A 21,966-nucleotide genomic window follows, 5' to 3' on the forward strand; every position below is an offset into this window, starting at 1 on the left:
TAAGAAATCTTACCAAGTCTTATAAATCTTAACCCTATAACCTTACCAGAGTGGTCTTCCTAAAACCCAAATCTCATTTCTTGCTTTTTTTTTTTTTGAAGATTTTATTTTTTCCTTTTTCTCCCCAAAGCCCCCCGGTACATAGTTGTATATTCTTCGTTGTGGGTCCTTCTAGTTGTGGCATGTGGGACGCTGCCTCAGCGTGGTTTGATGAGCAGTACCATGTCCGCGCCCAGGATTCGAACCAACGAAACACTGGGCCGCCAGCAGCGGAGCCACTAGGCCATGGGGCCAGCCCCTCACTTCTTACTTTTATAATTCAGAATTACTTGAATTTTTAAAAGTTAAGTCTTTGTTAACTTTTGTAATTTAAAAAGTGTTCTTAAAGTAAGATTACAAATGTTAATTAACTATTTGTCTCCCCTGTTCCTCACTATGGAATTATCTCAGTTCTTTGGCCTGGCCTTCAAGACTCTTCAAGGCTCTTCAAGGCTTGCCTTCCTTTCCAGCCTCATTTTCTGCAATCCATCTTCTCCCATTTTACTGTCTTTTTAAAAGATTCTTTTAAAATGAAAAAGGAAAAAAAGGGGGAAAAGGAAGGAAGAAATAGTGAATTATCAACTACTCATGGTTCTTTTGAGACACAGCCATGCTCTCTCATACCTCCATGTGATGCCCTTTCTGTTCCCCCTGCCTGGAGAGCCTTTGTAGCTGATCTTCAAGGCCCAGCTCAGGGATCTCTTCCTCCACGTTGGACTAAGTGCTCCTCTGAGCTCCTATTACGTGTCTGTATTATTACCTACCACATTATATTGAAAAATATCTGTATCTCTTATACCAAATTAAAAGTTCTTTTAAGGTAGAAATCATGTGTTCTTTGTCCCTGAACCCCAGTGTCTATCTTGTATAGTACCTGACACCCAGTAGAAGCTCAGTAAATGTTTTTTGAATGATTCATGCCTGTATTCTCTCCACCATCCTATGCTATTGGCGCACAGAGAATATAGGGAAGGAAGGAATACATTCTCTGGCGAGTGGAAGCACAGGTGGGGATAGGGAAGGTCAAGGAAGGCTTCGTAGAAGAGGTTACATTTGAACCCAGGCCTTGAAAGATGATTTAGGATTTCACCTAGCAGAGGGTGTGTGGAAGAGGGCTCATATTTGCTTCAAGCTCATGACCTGGGCCTCATGTATTGTACTCCAGCCAGAAGTGCTTCGTCTAGTAGGGAAAGTCTGATTATGGGATAGATAAAGCACAAAACTGAAAATTCCACAGCCATGGATTGCCTTGTGATGGCATATCCAGAATTCTTATTTTCCATCAGTGCAAGGAGATTGGCATTTCACATATTAGGTTGCCATATCTTAGGAAATATAGGCACAGCCAGCCAGCCAGCACTTTTGAATCAATGTCCTGACCACCCAGGAGAATGGAACCCCCACTTGGGTCATTAAGAAATCATCTATATTGGGTTTTCTAACTGAGTACAGTGAGTACATGTGGGGCTATGCCATTGGGGGGCTTCAAGACTTCCACTCAGACTTCAACAAGAGCAGCTTCACATTTTTAAAAATCAGTTTTACCTGTTCCACTTCCACATAAGATTTCATTTGAAGTGTTCTACTGCTAAGGAAAAAACATTGAAGACTGCTTCTGGGATTTTTGCAAAATGTGATACGTATTATGAATGTACTGATGCGATAGTGGATCTGTCTTGATAATCTGAATGAGAGATTTAACTCTGAACAAGGCACTTTGCTCTTCTCCTACATGAGTATCATCACACTTCTGTATTCAGAAGTTGGAGTAATTTTTAGTGCTTGAATAGGCACTATCAAATTACTAACTAGAATTATGTTTTAAATTTCCTGTAAGTGTAAAACTTAGGATATTTACATATTCACACTCTTAAAAGTCATCTTATGTGGTTGAGCAATAAGAATTTCATAGTAATGACTTGGGGTTTTTTTTGTTTTTTTTTTTAAAGATTTTATTTTTTCCTTTTTCTCCCCAAAGCCCCCTAGTACATAGTTGTGTATTCTTCGTTGTGGGTTCTTCTAGTTGTGGCATGTGGGACGCTGCCTCAGCATGGTCTGATGAGCAGTGCCATGTCCGCGCCCAGGATTCGAACTAACGAAACACTGGGCCGCCTGCTGCGGAGCGCGCGAACTTAACCACTTGGCCATGGGGCCAGCCCCATGACTTGGGTTTTTAGCTCACTTAATCCTTATGACAACTTGGTGAGGAAGATGCAATTATCTCCATTTTATAGATGAGGAAACTGAGGCTGTGAGAGTATGTGACTTGCTGAGGAGTACATAGATATAAATAGAAAGAACTGAGACTTAAGTCCAGATTTTCTGATTTGAAGTCCCTGCTTCTTCCATGTATCGTCTTGTAGTTCTAAGTATGCCTAGGGCCTGTTGTGATGTGAAAGTGGGGAAGCCTTCACATCACCTCACTCTCTCTTCGAGTAGCATTCTCAATGTTACCATTTTTATATGTTGGGGTTCTTTGTAAGATTTTATCTTGAAAACCACTGTGCCACACTAAGCCACTACTCCCACTATCACTGTTCCCTTAACTGAGGTGCAGGAAATCCTGGGTACTCGCTTGGTGACCTAAGGGTAAGTTGATTTGGGGTTTTCTTTTCCTCTACAGCAGCTGGATGGTTAACAGATATTTTTGAGCCTTGTTTATTTTCCACACATAATGTTGGGTGTTTCTCTGCTTTAGCCTTCCAATCACAACTTTCCACTACCTGGACGAGCATGATACCACATGGTTTTTATGGGAATTTAGCCATATTAGGGACAGGGGTCTGATAGGATCCTCAGCCTGCAGAATAGAAATACAGTTCGTTAGCCAATTTGAGTCCTTTGGGCCCAGGAGCTTCCCATGGTTGTTTAGATCACAAAACCGTTCAGTATGCAAAGACTTGCTCCTTCCTTGATTAGAAACTCCTTATTGACTAAATTTACCAGCCATTCAAAATATGCTGTTGCTTGGTCTTATCCTTGCTCTCCAGGTTACACTGGGAAGGTGAGCTGCAGGTTACTCTGAAGGTGCAGTTTTGGTCTCTTGGTCTAATTTTTTCCCCTCAAGTGTAAACTAAGCATAAATGTAATTTAGAAGCTAAAAATCAGAGCCTACTTTAAGTAGTTCTCAGAGAAACTATCTTTTGGTTGGGCACAGTCACTTCTGTCTGCCTTTACCTTGTAAGTAAGAAACTCAGATGGTATATTTATTCGTATGCACCACTTTTCATTCCTAGCAAGAATGTGCTTTGTGGCTTGGAATGACAATATGGAGGTAGTGTCAAATTGCTGTTATGTTTCTTTGGCTGCAAATTCTCCTTGCATTCCAGGGTTGAAAGTACAGAACTCTTTTCTTTTTCTAAAAAACAAGACATTGTGGGAAGAGACCACTGGTATGTTGTTTTTCAGGGAGGGCTTGAAAGTTTCAGCTTTTCACTTGTTCCCTGAGATGTAGATTTGAAGGATTATAACCTAGAGCAAAGACTTTCAAAGTTGTAGGTTATAAAACATAAAATAACCTTTTCACCCCTTAGAAGAAGTTATAAGTCTCTGCTGTGTTGCTAATAAGTTCAAGGCCCCTCAAAGATACCACAACTCATCATGGTGGTTCAGTGTATTTTTGAGGCTCCACTGAGGATGTAGTTCCTTATTTTTCATGTTAATTGTAGTCACCTAGAAGGTCCTTCTAACTCCCAGTCTGTTTTCCAGAACCATTTTACAAGGTGCTTTTACAGAGCAGCAAGGGACTAAGGGGTCTAGGCAGACATGTAGACATATTGTCTCCTCTTCAGGATTAATTTTTTGTGTTACACTTTTCGATCTTCTTCAGCCTGCTTTGAGTTTCATGACTGTTCAGAGTTTGCTAAGAAGCCTCTGTCAGTTAGAGAACATATTCAGACTGCCCAGGCTATGTCTCTGTCTCCACGAGCAAGCATCTGCATATAGCCCAGACCATCTTAGGGTGGGGCTGTATGTTTGGGATGTGGGAGTATGGTTTTTCTGACAATTTATATCAGTTTTATGCACTAGTGACTTGGTTTCTTCACTCTTTCAGGTAAATACGCAGAGGACATTTTTGGAGAGCTCTTTACTCAGGCAAATACCTTTGCCTCTCGGGTAAGCTCCCTTGCTGAGAGGGTTGACCGCCTACAAGTTAAAGTCACTCAGCTGGATCCCAAGGAAGAAGAAGGTAAGGAAGCTGAGCTCAGCATTTGCAGGCTCTGCTGAGCAGTTTCTTAGAATTTTTTTCCAGATTTATAAAAATGTGAGGGGAGAAATCACAGAGACCTATGGAGTTCTGCTGTGAAATGACACAAGACTGGGTGGTGTAAAGAAATTTTTTTAGCTCTGCTGCACTCCCTTTCTCCCATTCCCCCAATTCCCTCTCTCTCAGATTCCCCTCCCCCGGTCGCATTTTGCTACCATAAAAGTACTTGGAAGATTCATTCCTCCTAAGGAGAGGCCTGCTAGATCTGGCCACATAGTAAACCTTTGTGTTGCCTCATTTTGTTCAGTAGTGAAATGGCTGGGCTGCTGACAGCCTTGTGGGGCTTCCCCAGAGGGGGAGGAAAAAAACCTGGCTGCAGACAGCCGCGGCCAAGAAATGCAGCAGCTGAGGCCTCTCTGACTGGTGTGACTCAGTGTTTGCTCAAATAGCCTGTCGTCCATTTTCTAATGCCTTCCATCTTCTCTCAGTGTCACTACAAGGAATCAACACCCGAAAGGCCTTCAGAAGCTCTACCATTCAAGACCAGAAGCTTTTTGACAGAAACTCTCTCCCCGTACCTGTCTTGGAAACATACAACACCTGTGATACTCCTCCACCTCTCAACAATCTTACCCCTTACAGGTAACCTGGCTAGCTCCCCGCTTTTCAGCCTGTAGTTAACAGCACTAGATTGTCTTTTTATTTAAAGATGTTGTTTACATCAGAGGATTGTATCAAAAAGCTTACTACCTACCCGAGAGTTGCTTGTGGCAGCAGAAGCTAATGTTTACCATATAAGCAGTTGTTACTTATTATTGTTTGGTTTTTGAAATTCATAGTGAGTGTAATATATATTGAAAGTTTGCTATAGTATTGCATGCTGCAGAGTTTAATTTGGGACAAGCCAGGTCCATCTTGGATTCCATCCAAGGAACTTAGTTAGAGAACCAAAAGGACTTTGTTACAAGGCAGCCCTATAGCATGCATCCCAGGGGCAGCATTCTAGCAAGGCTCCCATTTACTGGGAAACCACTAGATTACCAGATGTTTGGGCGTGTTAGTGGGGCCAGCCTTGAGGACTGGCTGCTCTGGGCCCTGAGGGTCCTTCCAAAGCTTAAGGAGTAATTGGCTTTCTTCCAAATGAGTGTCATTCACTGTGTTTTGAACATCCTTTCAACATTCCCCTCTGAACAGACCTACACTGCTGCAGCTGGACTTGAAAAAGAAAGTAGCCGTATAGACAACTTAAAGCCCCTCCCCTCTAGTGGTCTGGTAGTGTTATCATCCTGCAAAAAACCACTGAGCAGGGGCAGAAAGTGAATATTTATCTTGCTCCATCCATAAATATCTATGGAACAGGTGAAAAGTAATTACAGATAGCTGGAGGCAGATGAATTCTGTGAGACATGGGCATACTGCAAAGTGGAATGTGTGTGTGTGAAATTCAAGGACACCCACCTGATCTAGGGAGCCTGGAGCGTGGTAGCTTCTCACATAGATATAGAGAAGGTACATGGCCTCTATCCTACATTATTACTGTGTGAAATTATGTTTGCCCCTTGGCTTTCAAAGGGGCTAGTTGGCTAGCATCGCAGGACAGAGATTTGACTCTGTAGCCTCCGTTGTTTAGTCTAGTTGGATGTGGGCAGAAAGGAAGTACACACCTGATAATATTGAAGGGAGTATGATATAGGGTTTATGTGTTAGGCTAGGATAAACAAATGATATTTAAGACAAGTTTATTTTTCAGTTACTGGTATTTTCCATTTTTTAACATTCTCCTCTCAATTATCTGGATTTGGCCTAACAGAAATAAGTGGTGGTATAGCTAACTCAGAACAAGATTTAGTGTAAAAATCTTTAGTATTTGATTTGGAAATGCTTTCTGTGTGTTGTGATAGGATTGGAGACCAGGGAATAGAATTGCCCTTCCAATTCTTTTTAGTTCAGGATAGTGTTAAATAAATGTCCACTCCTAAGCACATGCTTTCTGGAAAGTGAACGAGACTTAGCCATGCCAAAGTGTAGGATTCCTACCAAGATCATCGAGTCTGGCAGATAACCCTTACATTGACAATCAGTAGTTCACTCTGTACCTCTGTCACAGCCACTGAGAGATGGTAATTAAACCCTGTGGTCATAAAACAGCTGGCCATGTGTTCTCAGTGGGGCCCCCTTGTGGTTTTGGGGAGGGGGCGGGTGCTGAGCTGTTCTAGAAGAGAGCAAGAAAGTACAGTGCTGGGGTTAGCTATTTACAGAGTAACAGCTGCACACCTGTACATATTCATGTATATATGTGTATACGTATGGACACATGGGAACTTGCACGTGTGTGTACAGGTTATAGTTGGGTGGGAAGCCACTGATGCTTCCTAGAGAGTCCTGGGAAATTGGTGGGAGGAAGGAGAACCAGTGGCAAAAATTCCCTCTAATGTGCCAGGATATCAGGATATCCTCAGGGAGATATCTGTGGCCATGGAGATCATTAGAAATAATCAGGGTCCCTGTTGCTATAGCCCATTCTTGCCCTGACCGTGCAAATTCCTCTATCAAGAATTAAGTTCGTGCGTTCTGCTTCGGCGGCCCAGGGTTTCACCAGTTCAAATCCTGGGCGCAGACATGGCATCGCTCTTCAAGCCATGCTGAGGCGGCATCCCATATGCCACAACTAGAAGGACCCACAACTAAAAATACATAACTATGTACCGGGGGGCTTTGGGAGAAAAAGGAAAAATAAAATCTTTAAAAAAAAATTATGAAAAGACTTGAAAGAAAGGTTAAGGTTCTTGAAAAGCCAGATAAGTAAAGAAGTGCTATTCAGGGGCATTGGAACGGTGGTATGGGAGAGGAAATATGCAATCGATTTGAATGACTTCTTGATTCCTCAGTGTAAAAACTGCAACTGGTAGGTGTTTGGAATATTGGATTTGGTTGGGAGCTCATCTGTCTACTGACAGCTACTTGTCTTCATTTCTATCCCAGGGACGATGGGAAAGAGGCACTCAAATTCTACACAGACCCTTCGTACTTCTTTGATCTTTGGAAGGAGAAGATGCTGCAGGACACCAAGGATATCATGAAAGAGAAGAGAAAGCATAGGGTGAGGGGAACCGGGCCTCTGTTCTACACATCAGTAGGCACGATTGTTGAGGGGGGATAAAAAGGAAGCCAGTCTTATGTGAAGTAATCATTCCGAGTGGCTGCTTGCTTGGATGCCAGGTGAAACTCTTAAAAAAATGTGTCCACTCCAAGCACAACCAAGATGAAAGTATAAATCACACCAAAAATGTGTTTGTTCCCCCCAGCGCTATTAACAATTGAGTACATTCAGGCTGAGTTTTAGAAATTGGCTTTCTATTCACCATTTATTTCTCATGCAATTTGCACCTGACTCTGCTGGACACTCAAGCAAGGCTAGTCCCTTCCCTGCCAGTTTTGCAGCTCATTTCTCAGACATCAGCACAAGACTCTGCAGTGTTTGATTTGTAATAGGAGCAGTTTAACACCTTCACTACTGGTTGGGTGGGGCAGGGGTGTGGGCATCGGCCTAGTTTTGTGAGATGCTCCTCTCCCTTTAGACTCCCAGTGATGTGTATAAGCATATGACCTATCAGTTGCAACCTCACAATCCCATTAGCATGGCTGCTGGGAGGCCCAAGAGGGGGCTAGTGCAGCCACACAGGCTGAAGAATTCTTCTATGGTTGTTAAGTTTTGTTTTTTTAACAGAAATAGTTAAAATATCTGTCCCAGATATCTACAGATGTCATTACTTCTCATCTCTCTCGACTGACCTCTGTAGCAGAGCAAATAACAAATAGCTCTTTACTAACTTCCTAACAATTAGAGCTGCTCAAAAACATGAATGAGTTACTCAGAAAGCTGGTCGGTTTCCCATCGCTAGAGGTATTTGAGTGTGGGACTGAGTGTGAATGTGTTTGAGTCTGGAAGATGATTTGGGTTAGATGATCTCTAGGTCACTCCAAACTCAGTAATTCTCTAAATTCTGTAGTTACTGTATATCATCTAGGCAAGTCATCTCTTGCGTGTGTGTTCATGAAGGTGGATGGAATTTTAATGAAGAACTTTGGAAAATGTTTTACAAAGACTTTTCTGTTTCTCTTCATTATAGAAAGAAAAGAAAGATAATCCAAATCGAGGGAATGTAAACCCACGTAAAATCAAGACGCGTAAGGAAGAGTGGGAGAAAATGAAGATGGGACAAGAATTTGTGGAATCCAAAGAAAAGCTGGGGCCTTCTGGGTAGGTGATGCTTTTGTACTATTGTTAACATTCCTCGAAGGGCCAGGGACCTGAGGGCACAGTTTGACACCTCTGGTGTGACACCTTTCACACCCCCTGGAGTCTGGCTGTGTGGCTTAGATCAATACCATTATTAATCAGCTGCTTTAAAGTGCATCCATCTGGTGATTAAAATTTGCTAAATTAATCAAGAAACTCAGCAGTTTAAGTGAGGTGACCAGAGTGTTCTGGAAAAGAAAGCTCATGGCTTCTAGTGCTTTTACTCTGCCAGACAGTGGTATATCTAAGGGCCTCAAAGCAAAGACTGGAAAGGAAAGAAAAGTGGTCTTGGGAGCCTTTGCCTCCGGGGCATTGATTTGAAGGTCGTGCCTAAGAGCTGGGCATTTCACGAGAGTGGGGAGGGCCAGGCAGAGAATTTGTGCACATCTCCAAAGCAACTTTTCAGTCAGTCTTTGTCAGTCTCGGGAGAGAGGCTGGCCAGGGGACTGAAAGCAGACCTCAGAGGCAGTGTGGGAAAGGTCACTCGGCCAGTATTGAGGCTGTATATCTCAGGGAAGAAATAGTAGATGTCGGTCTGGCCCCATTTCCCAATACCGGATCACACTGGTGCTTTAAAAGGAAAAAAATGGTTTTAAAGCTTGCTTTGATGCTTATCCTGGTGTCTGACCTGTGTGACATTCAAAGCCAAGTCACCACGACTGCTTGGCATGAATGTTACCCTGGTTTTCCCCCTAACTACACTGCATTCTGGCTGTCAGAGAACCGTGCCCGCCCTTGCCGGGTGTCTAGGAATGATAAAAGGAAAGAGTTGAGTTGTTCTTGCTTTTAGGAATAACTCTACCATGGAAATCTTGACTTTTTAAAATCTTGACACTTCTGACACTTGTTCTTCCTGGATTAAGAGATTTGTTTTAAAGAGTGATGACAATGGTGAGAGGAAAAATGAACCTTTCTCTCTACAGGGGAAGTGGCCCTGGGGGTACCTCCATTACCTTCACTTCCCAGTAAAAGGGGCCATTTTGTTCCATGGACCCATCCTGTTCAGGCAGGCCCTTGTCATAGGTTCAGTGACTCTTAAGGCCAGAAGCTTGTGTGTTCAGAATCCCAACTGTTATGTGTTTGTGGAATGGGGGTGTTGGAAATGAGGACTTTGCCTTCCATTTTCCTGTTGTCCCAGAGGTTTGGGATGGGGCTGCATGGCTGGTCTACCTGGACATACTTGTTGGTGAGCGTATAAAGAGATGTACAAAGCCTACCGGGCTCCGGGCCTTGGGGATTTTCCACATCAGAGCATCACTGGATTCAGTTAGTTCCCTCCGATTCTCTTCTCCTTGGGGACTGTTCAGATGATCTCTTTAGAACCCAACCTTAGTGGGAAGAAGGGGGAGGTGGAGCAGAACAGGGCGTGTTTCTCTAGCTGCTGCTTGGTGCATTTGTGCTTGTTTGGATCTTTGTCATTGTTCACCCAGAGCGAATTCAGCCAGTGCCCAGTGCTCTGAGGGACAGGTTTTCATGAGGTGAGCCCTAGCACCCTACTTTAATCAGCAGCTGATTTCGTTTGATAAGAGACCTGGCAGAGAGACCACGCCTGACTGCCACACAGCAACTTGTGTTTGTCCTCAGCTTGGTTTTGCAGTCAGATGCCTCCTTGGCCTTTGAGCACTCTAGAGGCTTGCCGACCTCGGAACCAGGCTGCGTGCCAGTCACGTGTCTGCAGCTCGCTGGCCTTGGGGCTTGGCTTTGCCCTTTGCCACGAGACAGACTTTGGGATTTGGGTATAGGCTGCTCCTAACATTTGGGAAAGAGTTTAAAAGAACTGCTGAGTTTGACAAGGCCAACACTGGAAAAGGAACAGCATGGTTTTGATAATCAGGGTTGAATCTCATTCCTGTAAACAATCCGACAGAAATATCTGGGAAATATTTAACAATAGAATATTTAGTCCTAAAGTAAAATTTCAGTATAACAGAAAGTATATGGGGAATATACTTATTTTATTTCTGCCTAATAGCTTTTGTATCTAATGCATTTTTGTGGGATCTTTTAAGAAAACAAGAGAGTACCTCTCAGACTCTTTAAATGACAGTTTTGACATTGGGTTCATTGTCAGGTATCCACCCACCTTGGTGTACCAGAATGGCAGCATTGGCTCTGTTGAAAATGTGGACATAAGCAGCTACCCACCACCGCCACAGTCAGACTCCATTTCTCCACCTTCTCCTTCCTTCTCTGAGGACAACTTGCCTCCCCCACCAGCAGAATTCAGGTAAATGCTGGTACCTCTTCCATCTACTCTGGGTGGTTAAACACTCAAGAACAAAATAAGAGTTCCAAATTCAGTCCAGGACCACTAAAATAATTTCAGGCAAATCTGTCTAGATAATAGAAATAATTAACATTTTTCACGTGATTGTAAGGTAACAGGCGTTATGCCAAACACTGTATGTGTAACCTAAACCCACTAAGGGTCCTCTTGAGATAGGTACCCTTTTTACAGATGAGTAAACAGCGAGGCACAGAGAGGTCAATGATCTTACCTAAGGTCACACAGCCAGTAAGAGGCAGAACCATGATTAGAAAGCAGGTCAGTCCAAGTCCAGAGCCTGTGTTCTTAACTGCTAGCTATACCTGAACAGATAGAAGTCACCAACTTATCTCTTGTTTTATGTAGCTTTAACTCAGCATGAAATGGAGTGCTATAATCTGCTCTCCATAAAATATTTAGCCAGATACCTTGCCCATTTATCTATGAAGCTAGCAGACAGTCACCTTTTTCTCCTATTGCTTCTAGTTCATTTCACTGCTGGAGAGAATCTCCAGAAAGAATGAAACAAAGGGAAAGGGGAGATGAAACTTAGAATCTGTCCATTTTGATATTTGTCAGTGTCCCTGGCAAAGGTATACAGGGGAAGAGTTAGTAAGTAGTGGCTAAAAGGGGTCTGAAGAGTGTTGGAGTTTAGTGTTTCCTCACAGTTCCTTTTCTCTTTCTGATACTTGACAAATGAGAGCTTTGAAGGGCACACTTTTCTCCTTGGACACCATTGAGTCAGAGATTGGCTATGTTGAGGACCCTCAGAGGGAGACCTAAAGCAGTGCCGTGGCCCCCACCTCCCCATCCCATTCTTCTTGGCTCTTGAAACCACTAATCCCAAATCTCCTTCTGCCTCCCAAAACACTTCCTGCTGGTTGCCCTGCCAGATGCAGCTAAGGCTTGAAGGTCTGGAAAATTCCAAGATGGATGCTTTTCTGAGGACTAGCTGTTAGTGCAGGGCAGATACAAAGGTGGAAAAAGAAGCCCTTCAGCCTCACGCATGGCCTGAGACCTTGCAGCCATAGCCAAGGATACCTGACCCAGGAGAGGCGTGCTTTAATCCTCTCTCCACCCGGCTCAAGTCTGGTGGCACGTTCATTTCCCATCTCTGCTGACTCTCAGACCCTCATTCTTTCTCAAGTTTTTCCACATGAACACTGAAGATGCATTCACCTAAATCTGTACCCGACTCAGGTGTGGTCAGCTTGACTTGAGCTTCCTGCCCTCACAAGATCCGGTGAATGTTAATAGCCAGAGGAACAGAGTCCAGTGGGTGGATAGTGTTTGAATTTTTATTCCAGTTCGTTCTTACATGCTTCCTGGTCCTGGCTTTGGGATTAAACTGACCGATCCTCTTAGAGGAGGGTTCAGGATGGTGCCTTCCTTTGGAAAGCTGAAAGGTATAAAGGGAAGCTAAGCCATGATCTTGGCCAAACCTTACCTGATAGAGGAATCCCAAGTCCACTTCTTTCAGATAGTTTTCATCAATTTCTGTGTACACTTCTCTGCTGCTGGGAAGCTCATTATCTTACAGGGCTGCCCATTTCATTGTTGGTCTGTTCTGACCATTTCCAGGTTTTTCTTTCTCTTTGAGCCAAAATGAAATCATAGTTAACCAAAATGAATCTAGGCTTATAGATAAGCTTAACTGTAAAAGGATGTTTGCATCCTGAGAGTGATGGTGGGTCTTGTTTCTTTGTCCTTCTAGCTACCCAGCAGACAACAACCAAAGAGGGTCTGGCCTAGCAGGACCCAAAAGATCTAGTGTGGTCAGCCCAAGCCATCCACCACCAGCTCCTCCTCTGGGCTCTCCACCAGGCCCCAAGCCCGGGTTTGCTCCACCACCGGCCCCTCCGCCTCCACCTCCGATGATAGGTGTTTCACCCCCGCCACCGCCTGGAGGATTTGGGTCTCCAGGGACCCCACCACCACCTTCACCCCCGTCTTTCCCACCTCACCCTGATTTTGCTGCCCCTCCTCCTCCTCCCCCACCGCCTGCAGCTGACTACCCAACTCTGCCACCACCTCCCTTGTCCCAACCAACAGGAGGAGCACCTCCCCCTCCCCCGCCACCGCCTCCCCCTGGGCCCCCTCCTCTCCCTTTCAGTGGTGCAGATGGCCAGCCTGCCGCACCACCACCACTTTCTGATGCCACCAAGCCCAAGTCCTCTTTGCCTCCTGTGAGTGATGCCCGCAGCGACTTGCTTTCAGCCATCCGTCAAGGTAAATCCCAGTGGTGGGTCTGGGACCATGAAGCCTTGTCTTTCCGCAGCTGTGATGATTGGTCAGAGGGTGGGGGAGGGGTGCTATGCCCTTTTCAGAGTTGGGAGAGATGGAGACCTCAGGACTCAGATCAGCCTAAGGAAAGCCTTCACCCTAAAAATACGGAGATTTAGGTTTCTTTCCACCTTATTTTAAAGTAAAGGATTTTTAACCTGGGATCTTTGAACTCCTTGAAAATTGATGCTTTGCGTTTGCATCCATTTTGTGCCCCAGAGAAAAACAAGAATCACTGTCCTAGAAGGCACTGCTTCACCTGGGCTCAGCCACTGTCTTCCTCTTTTTTGCCTTTTATATCCTCCTCCCTACTTTCTCCCCCTTTCTCACTCTCTTCTTTCTTCCTTTTTCTCCTGTCTGCTTCCCTCTTTTGTCTCCTTCCCTTCCTTTCTCCCCCCCTTCCTCCTCTCCCTCATCATCATCTCACCCCCGTGGAGCATTTATTCTCTTTCTGTCAGAGGCCAGGTCTGATCCCAAGGGGTTACAGTGGTTTCTTCTACTTGTGGCCCTCAGGAAGCTGAAGGATGGTCTAGAGGACGCCAGGTAGGGCAGCTGAGCTCTGTGATTTTCTGTGGCAATCGATGAATTGGGCACACTGAGTGCCGGCTGGATGGGGTATGGTGGCCACTCACCACTCAGAGCCTTGTGCAAAGTACCCTCCTCACAGCCTGAGAGCAAGGAGACCGGGAAGAATGGCAGTTTCCTTTCAGACACGCCTGTAGCACTGGGGCCACTCTCGCCTTTACTTCTTTTCCTGCTTCCCCCTTTCCCTCTTTGCTTTCTCGGAGGATCCTTCTTTCTCACTGTCCTTTCCCACACTCCACCATCAGTGGCCATCCTCCTTCCTCAGTCCTGGTTGGATTCTGAGACTGACTCGCCTTCTTTTTTTTTTTTTAAAGATTGGCACCTGGGCTAACAACTGTTGCCAATCTTTTTTTTTTTTTTTTCCCTGCTTTATCTCTCCAAACCCCCCCGAACACAGTTGTATATCTTAGTTGCCGGTCCTTCTGGTTGTGGGATGTGGGACGCTGCCTCAGCGTGGCCTGATGAGCGGTGCCATGTCTGTGCCCAGGATCCGAACCTTGGGCTGCCACAGCGGAGCGCACGAACTTAACCACTCGGCCACGGAGCCGGCCCTCTGACTCGCCTTCTTAACTCTTTTCTCTCTCCCACCAGGCTTTCAGCTGCGCAGGGTTGAGGAGCAGCGGGAACAAGAGAAGCGGGATGTCGTGGGTAATGATGTGGCCACCATCTTGTCACGTCGCATTGCTGTTGAGTACAGCGACTCAGAAGATGACTCCTCTGAGTTTGATGAGGACGACTGGTCGGATTAACTCCTCTGCCTTCTGCCCACCTTTTTCTTTCCTTCCTACCTGCCTTCTCTGATGCCTACCCCAACAGTCCCGTAGGCGGGGGAAAAGGGAGGAAAAAAAGAATTTCAAGGGGCCAAAGCCTTCCCTGAAGCAACCAAAGATATATCCAAGTGCTTCCTCCAAATCAACATGTATTTCCCGTCTCCCCATAGTCTGGCCCTGTGGGGCTCCTGAGGCTCAGTAGCTATGTTCCCTCTTCCCTTCAAGTGACTTGCATATTGAAGAGAAGGAAAAACCCCAAAGCAGATCCCTTTGATTGGATTTGATTGGGTTTAAATTGGAGTTGGTGCCTTCCCCTAGGAGCCGTTTTCCACTGTGGTCTTCTTCCAAAATCCCTGCCCTCAGCTGCTTCAAATAATGCCAGCCACCTTCTGGTCCTAAAGCCTGCATGGACCCAGTTGGCCCCTTTCCCATGCACTGAGAGGGCAGAGTGGGCCACATGCCGCAGCAGCCATCCTGCTGCACCCTTCTGCCCTGGTCAGCAGGGGGAGGCTATGTTTTGCTAAGCTGTCCCTCTGTCTGGATGCCTTTATTCCAGGAGCCAGCAAGCCCCAACCAAATGTCTCACCCCTCTGCCCAGCAACGTCTCACCCTTCTGCCCCTCTGAAAGGTGAGGTTGTTGCCTCCCTCCCAGGCTTCCTCTCCTGGGTCTGGTATTCAGGTGTCCCTTCAGTGCCCCTCACTCGCCACCAGGTACCTCCAGGCACCACAGCCCAGTTCTAATCTCTAATACCCATGACCAAACAAGCCTTGCCACACGGGGATCTGGGCCTCTGCTGGCTGTCAAGAGCCAAGCTTAGAGACTTGGAACTGCAGGACTGGAAGAACAGTGGACTTCCTAGGTCCCACCCTCTTAACCATGCTGAGGTCTAGAGATGGGAAGTGACTTGCTCAAGATCATACAGTTGGATGGTGACAAAGCTAGAGCCCAGAGTTCCAGATTCCAAGTCACCTGTGCTTTCTGGGACCAAATAGTGGGCACCTGCTGGAGCCTGGCAGAGCAGTCTTAGCTCTTTGCTACACCAGACCTCACCATAGTTGGGGGGCCAAGAGGAGGGCTCAGGGCCTGTGCCAGGCCTGTCAGTGCTGCTCAGACCTTTATAGTCTCTCTTATAATTCTTTGTTCCCCCTTGCCTGTCACCAACCAACCACAAGGCCTTGGGAGCTGCCCTTCTGGGGGACCAGAGGTAGTGACAGGAGGAAGGGGGTGGACAGCTTTGACAGGTGCTGTTTTCAATTCCTCTGCAACTCCTCCCCGTTTTGTTTCCCCAATTTAAGCATAGGTTCTGCCAAGTGTAGAAACTTCAGTCCCTCAGGCTGGCAGCCGCCACAGGTAGCTGCCTGGGGGGCCCTGAAAGCCATGAGGAGGGCTGAAAGGCAGGGGGACTCTGGGTCTTGTTTCCAGCTCCCCTCCTCACTGCACACAGAGCTGCTGCCTCCCTTCCTCCCCCTTTGTCCCAGAGCTAATACACAGGTGCTATTATTCAGAAAAAACTGGTCAGCTTTGGCCAACAGTGAGGCTTCTTCTCTTCTGCCCTAACTATTGTGTAGCCTCTTATACTGAAACCGGCTTCTCCTGGCTTCTGCGGCTTTCCAAGCCCTGAAACAAAGGGAAACGGGATCTGTCTCTACGCAGCACAGCAAATGGTTGTAGTAATTGCCAAAGCCCTCGTAAACCCCTCTGGCTTGAGGAGAGTATGTAATCATGGGTACTGCCTCTGTGCCCTGGCTGAATGCTCCCCCTCTACCATATTTCCTTGAACTCGGGGTCGTGGGACTGAGCCTGTAGGGGCCAGCACACCCTCCTGCTGGGGCTTCTCCGGAGTGTGTCATCCTCCCTGTCCCCAGATCAGGTGTCTCTGGCACAGGGCTAGCACCAGGCTCCAGTGCTGAGCATGCCAGGCTGTGTATGTCCCCACCTTGCTTCCCACCTTGCACTTTGGAAGCTGAAGGTGCTTTCTTCAGAACCCTAAAAAGGCTGTTGAAGGTGCCCCCGGCAGCAGCCCAGCAATGGTTGGTGAGAGGCGGAGGGCAGTGGTTCTCCCAAATAGGAGTCCTGGGGCCTGGCCAGGGTTTGGGCCTAATGGCTTCTACTAAATTACCCCTATCCCCCTCCTTTCAGCACCACTCGCTATCATTCTGCTCTGACCTTGAAGGGGGCGGTGTTGGCCTGCCTTCTGGAATGGACAGAGTCGCTGTGGAAAGGGCTGGGGGCAGGCGGAGGTGGGGAGGGGCGCTGCCTGCGGAAGGTAGGATTAGATCATTAGCTCAGTGACCTCCTAGGGTTTCGATGTGCTGTGTTCTCATCCTACAGCTGGTTTGGTAATGATCTGCAAGTCCCGGAGAGCAACAGCACAGCTCTGCCTGACGCTCTCATTAAAATCTATGCAGCCAAGCTCGGCGCTTTGTAGCAGCCGGCCTTGCGAAGCCTTCTCAGCTTGGGGGGCTGGGGACCCAGTCAGCCAAGGGGCCCTCTGGGCTCTACTTATGCATATGTGCACCAAAAAAAAAATGCTTCTTTAAATCCAGAGCCCTTTAAGATGATAAAGGACCCTATGCAGGTAATTGTGTGTCTTTGAAATCGTGTAATTGTAGAATGCAGAGTTTAGTGATTATTTAAACTGAGCCGAGGCTGGTAAGAGTATGGAACTATGACCCATAAGGACTCTTAAGCGCTGAAGCCAAGGAGCCACCTCCCTTCCCTGGTCTGCCTAACCCTGGGGCCCTGCCCCCATTCCTGTGGCCCAGGGGCCCAGCTTCCAGTCGGCAGTGTCAGAAGTGACTGTGGCTTTGCCGTGGTTGTGAGATGACTACATTCCAAAGGAGCAGCCGCGAGGAGGGGGCAGGCTCAGCGATCCCTTGGAGGTTCAGAGCAGCTGGCCCAAGCTCCAGCTCGCCTCCAGCGGAAGCTCAAGCGCCCTCAGAAACGACCCTGGCCAATGTCACCGCAGAGCCGAGGCGGCGTTGTCAGGGCTAATGTGAAACCTCTTTCCATGGCGCCGATCCTCCGGCTCTGCAGCGCCAGCTTGGACAGATTGAGGTCTCTGTGGCTTTGGTGACCCTGCTTAAGCATTCCCACCGTGTCCCAGCTCTGCTCTCAGCCTGCCTTCCACCACAGCCCCCTCACCTGATCTCAGGGCCTGGGGAGGGGTCAATACCCCAAGGCCAGGGGCTTTTGCTCAGGAGAGATGGCAGGCTTCCTGGGGGCATCTGGCTTTGAGTTCTGCTGGGGTCCAGCTGACCTGGGACCAGGTGCCGCCCAGACATGTGCCTCATTCTGTGCCTCAGTGAGGGCTAGGGAACAATTTCGTTATTGTATTACCTTTACTCAGTTAACTCACTTGAGAAACTAACCAGTTTTACTTTCTGTCTAGAATGATGTACATGTAGGAGAGCGAGCTGTAATGTTCCCAAAGTGCCTTGTTTTCTCTGATATAAATATATTTATAAGGACCTATTCCAGTGGATTCTTGGGTGTGTTTGCCTCATCAAGATTTTAGAGAGTGGGTATATATGCATTGGGAATACAGTCTGAAAATGGGCCCCTTTCCTCTGAGAATAGGAAAGGACCTCTAGTAGGAAATTTGAGCAGTGGGGTTAAGCCAAACCCCTAAAGTGACCCTTTCCTCTTTACCCTACTCCTCTTCAGGTCCTTAGAAGGATGTCCAGTTTTTTTTTAAAGCCCTGTGGCTCCAAGCCTGGTCTCATTTGCTTCCCTGCCAGGCTCATGTGAGTACCCACGTAAGCACCCCAGTGACCTGAAGATTCCGTGTAACTATTTTATGTGTACATGCAAATACGCAAATGCCAACATTTAAAATAATTTGATAAAGTCTTTGTAGCCGCCCAGCCACCTCTGATGTGTCTCTGTGTGTTTTTAATGGGAGAATCGGTTAGAAGAGGGCGACATTGATAGCCACACGTGGTGGCCAGTGCTCCGGAGGGAGGTCCAGTGTGGGTGGGCTCACAGGGCTGGAGGCCTCTGGGTCTGGATGGTGCACCCTGTTTGGGAGGTGAGGGTGAAGGCCTGAAACCATTTTGGTTTAGGAAGAGATCCATATTGGGCAACCTAGAAGCCCAGATCCCCAGGCCCTCTTCAGCTGGCTGGGGCCGAGGGAGACAAGCTGCTGGCAACTCCTTGCATCAGGCAGGAGAGGAGCACGGGCTGAATGCTGATGCTGCCTCCCAACATCTGGCCGGCATCTTGTCTGCCTCTCAGACCCAAGCAACTTACCTTAAATAGAATGATTTACAATGGAATCCGATAAAAGGTTTAGGCTGCTGCATGTCCCCTCTCCTGCCTGGGAAGGCAAGGGGGCTGGGTTTATATTCTGACCCAAAAAAATGACCTACCCAGGAAGCAACGGTTGTTCTGAGCACAGCTGCTGCGGGTAACTGTCCCTAGGGGTAATTTATGAGCAGACACCCAGTTCCGGACCCAGCAGACGCAGTGGGGTGGCCCCGGGAGGGGCGGGAGCAAGGTTGGTGACTCCGTTGGTCACGCTTGCTGTTCAGAGAGAGTGTCACCCACTGGCGTCCCAGGAGAGGGGGCAGAAGTTTTGAATTGTCAGCAACTGCTGCGCCAGCCGCTCTGAGCTCATCGCCAGAGGTGGGGGTACAGGGGAGGGGGCGCGGAGCCTGCTCGCCCCAACGGAGCCCCTCGCTCCACCCTCCTGCTGAGGCCTGTGTTTAGTCAGCACTTGGCTTCCTGAGGCGGGTGACTGACAGCCAGACGCCCGCCCTGGGAGAAGGCAAAATGGTGGTGTCGGGAGCCGCCCTTGCTGGGGGATTGGAGGGAAGGAATGTGGTTCTGGGAAGCAGGAGGCCCAGGCTTACATTCCGGCTCCTCTGCTTGGGAGCTGCAACCCTGTGCTTCACTTTGGCTAATCCTGAGAAGAATGAGCGTTTACTGAGTGCCTGCTACCTGCCCAGGACTGCACACACTTTATTTCAACCTTAAGAGGCAAAGGTTCCCCATTCTACACAGGAGGAAAACAGGTTCCGAGAGGTGGAGTTGCCTGAGATATGTCGCTGGCCGGGAGCAGAGCCGCGGCTGGAACATGGGGCTCTCTCCAGCCAGAGCTCGTGTTGTCCACATGCAACTTCAGCAGCCTTCAGTGTTTCTCCTAAGGAATCACGGTCTTTAGTGTCCTGGGGCATGTTAAAGGTTTTCTCTTCTGGTCACCCCACCCCCTGGTGCCAGTTCTTTTTGCTCTCGCTTTGAAATCTAGTGAGGTGGACTGAGGGCCCAGCTGTCCCAGACCTTTACAGTTGGAGGGACCCTGCACCCTCCGCCGCCTGGGAACAAAGTGGGTTCCCTAGGTATGGGCTGGGGCTTCCCACAGACACACCCTGCTCAGTACACGCGCACACTTCGGTTCCGATGCACACGTTTATGCATGCTCAGACGTGTATACACGCAAAGAGATATGTGAGCAGACACACCTGAGGATCCAGGCCCAGGGGTACGTGCACACACTGCACACAGAGCCCTGCCCTTCTGCCAACAAGGACACAGATCAGCACACAGTTAGAGGAACACACATAATTGCAGGCAAACCTCACACAAAAGTCCTCAGGAGCCACCCCTCCCTTTGCACTGCCTCCACCAGTTTCTCACTGCCCTCTCCTGGCAGCCCAGTGGCCAGGGCAACCTGGCACCGTTTCCTGTGAAGTTCAGCTCTGGGATGGTTGTCAGCTAGTTCCCTCCTGGATCATGAGGCTGGGAGCAGTTTCAGGTAGTGCTCCTCTGCCCCAGGAGGCAAGGGTGCCTGGAGTGGGCTCTGAATCTGGGGGACGAAGAAAAAGCCTTTCACACCCAAAGGAATCTCTCATGGTGGAATTGTCAGTACTGTGGTGGCAGGAGTCCTGCATAGACTCCCTGGCACCTTAGCAGGCAGCCACTCCTACCCTTACCTTGGGAACTGTGCACACACCTGCTTACATTCTGCGTATGTAGTTAAAGAGGAGTAGGCTACCTAGGTGAGAAGTCAGAGGTCAGGTCTTCTAGCTTCCACCTTGCTGCTCCCGCTCTGGGCCTCAGCGTCCTCACCTCTTCAGTTGACCATGATGATGTATGTGGTTCATCCCCTCTGGCATCTCACCATCTTGGAAACTGACAATCTCTCCCAGATTTGTGTGCCTGGGTAAAGCTCATCCATGAACATGACCCCAGGGACTCCTCAGGCCAGTCCTGTGAGGGTTACCAACACAAAGCTTTTTATTCCCATTTTACAGTTAAGGAAATGAGGCGTAGAGAGGCACAGCAACTTGCCCAAAGTCACACAGCAAGTTGGCAGCTGACGTGGAAATAGAAACCTCTTCCTTCCAATGCCCCAGGCTGTCTACACAAGAGTAGAACCTGCTGTGGGCCTGGGCCAAGAGCCTAGGAGAAAGGAGCTGCAGAGGCTAATGCCAGAAGCTCTGCCCTTCTGTCTGGGAGCCCTGAAGGCTGAGGGGAACCCAGAGGAGGTCCCAGGCTTAGGCATTAGCATGGAGGCTGGAACCTGGATGGGTTCCACCGTCTCCCCAACCCCACACCAGTAGACTGCATGAACCTCAAGCTTCCTCTTCCTCTGCAAAGCCAGAGGCGGGCTGAGAGGGGTTCTCCCTATTCTTCGGCCGCTAGGGAGCTTGTTCATCAAGGTAGGTACACATATGTGAGTGGTGTGTGTGTGCATGCCTGAACTGCACAGGTGTGCCCTCACATGTGGATGTGTGTTCATGCATGCCTACAAGTGTACTTAGGCATACATTCAAGGCACACGTAATGTGTCAGTGTGTGTGTTTGCAAGCCTGTACACATGTGACTGCATTCGCGTGTTAGGTGAAGTGTGTTTGGATGGACGTATCGAAATGGTCTCTGCACAGCCGGCAGGTGAATTTATGGACATGTTAAGATTTTGCTTGCATGCGTACTGGGTACGTGCAAATGTTCACACGCATTTGTGTGAAGAAGTGGGGTGGAACATGTCCATGTACACGACTGGTGAGTGTGTGTAAATGTGCATGCAGGAAAGGCTTTGTGGGACTGTGTATACCTGAGTCGTATGAGTGCCCTCCCGAGAGAATACGATGCCAATGTTCCCCCCAGCCCTGGTAGAGGGGGTGCCCTGACTGGCTCCAGTCAGGCACTGGCTGGGCTCACAGCACCCCCACCCTGCCCCCACATTCTATTCCCCAGACCCATCCTGCTTGGCCAATTTGCAGCCTCTCGCTTCCAGCTCCCGAGAAGGCCTGCAGCAAAGTCAAGGGGCTGGTGGCCAATTAGCGAGAGGGTTAATCAGGGATCTGGGGACCCCTGGGGGGAGGGAAGCCCAAGGCAGGCATTGGGGTTGGCAGGATCACGAGCTGCCTGTCATGAGGCTGGAGGGGGGAGATAGGGAGGGGAGGCTGAGCAAGCTCAGTGGTGCTAGAAACCAAGGGTCTGCCTGTGAACTCATGATTGCTGAGCACTGACAGCAGTGGGGAGCCTGAGCAACTGTGTGTACACTGTGTG

General features: G+C 48.2%; 1 protein-coding gene across 6 annotated transcripts in view; it reads left to right on the forward strand.

The window, feature by feature from the left end:
- Positions 1-18,321, forward strand: part of WASF2 (WASP family member 2) — a 64,667-nt gene extending 46,346 nt beyond the window's left edge. For all 6 annotated transcript variants that reach the window (XM_014853595.3, XM_044770142.2, XM_070510621.1 and 3 more), the window contains 7 exons: positions 4,094-4,228; positions 4,735-4,888; positions 7,229-7,346; positions 8,377-8,507; positions 10,618-10,773; positions 12,527-13,041; positions 14,272-18,321. In XM_014853595.3, coding sequence (XP_014709081.1) covers positions 4,094-4,228; positions 4,735-4,888; positions 7,229-7,346; positions 8,377-8,507; positions 10,618-10,773; positions 12,527-13,041; positions 14,272-14,429 — 1,367 coding nt within the window. In that variant the 3' untranslated portion in view covers positions 14,430-18,321. The remainder of the gene's footprint in view (positions 1-4,093; positions 4,229-4,734; positions 4,889-7,228; positions 7,347-8,376; positions 8,508-10,617; positions 10,774-12,526; positions 13,042-14,271) is intronic.
- Positions 18,322-21,966: the final 3,645 nt, after the last annotated feature.

The sequence above is a fragment of the Equus asinus genome, chromosome 5 (assembly GCF_041296235.1).
Source record: "Equus asinus isolate D_3611 breed Donkey chromosome 5, EquAss-T2T_v2, whole genome shotgun sequence".
In the NCBI taxonomy this organism is placed as follows: domain Eukaryota; kingdom Metazoa; phylum Chordata; class Mammalia; order Perissodactyla; family Equidae; genus Equus; species Equus asinus.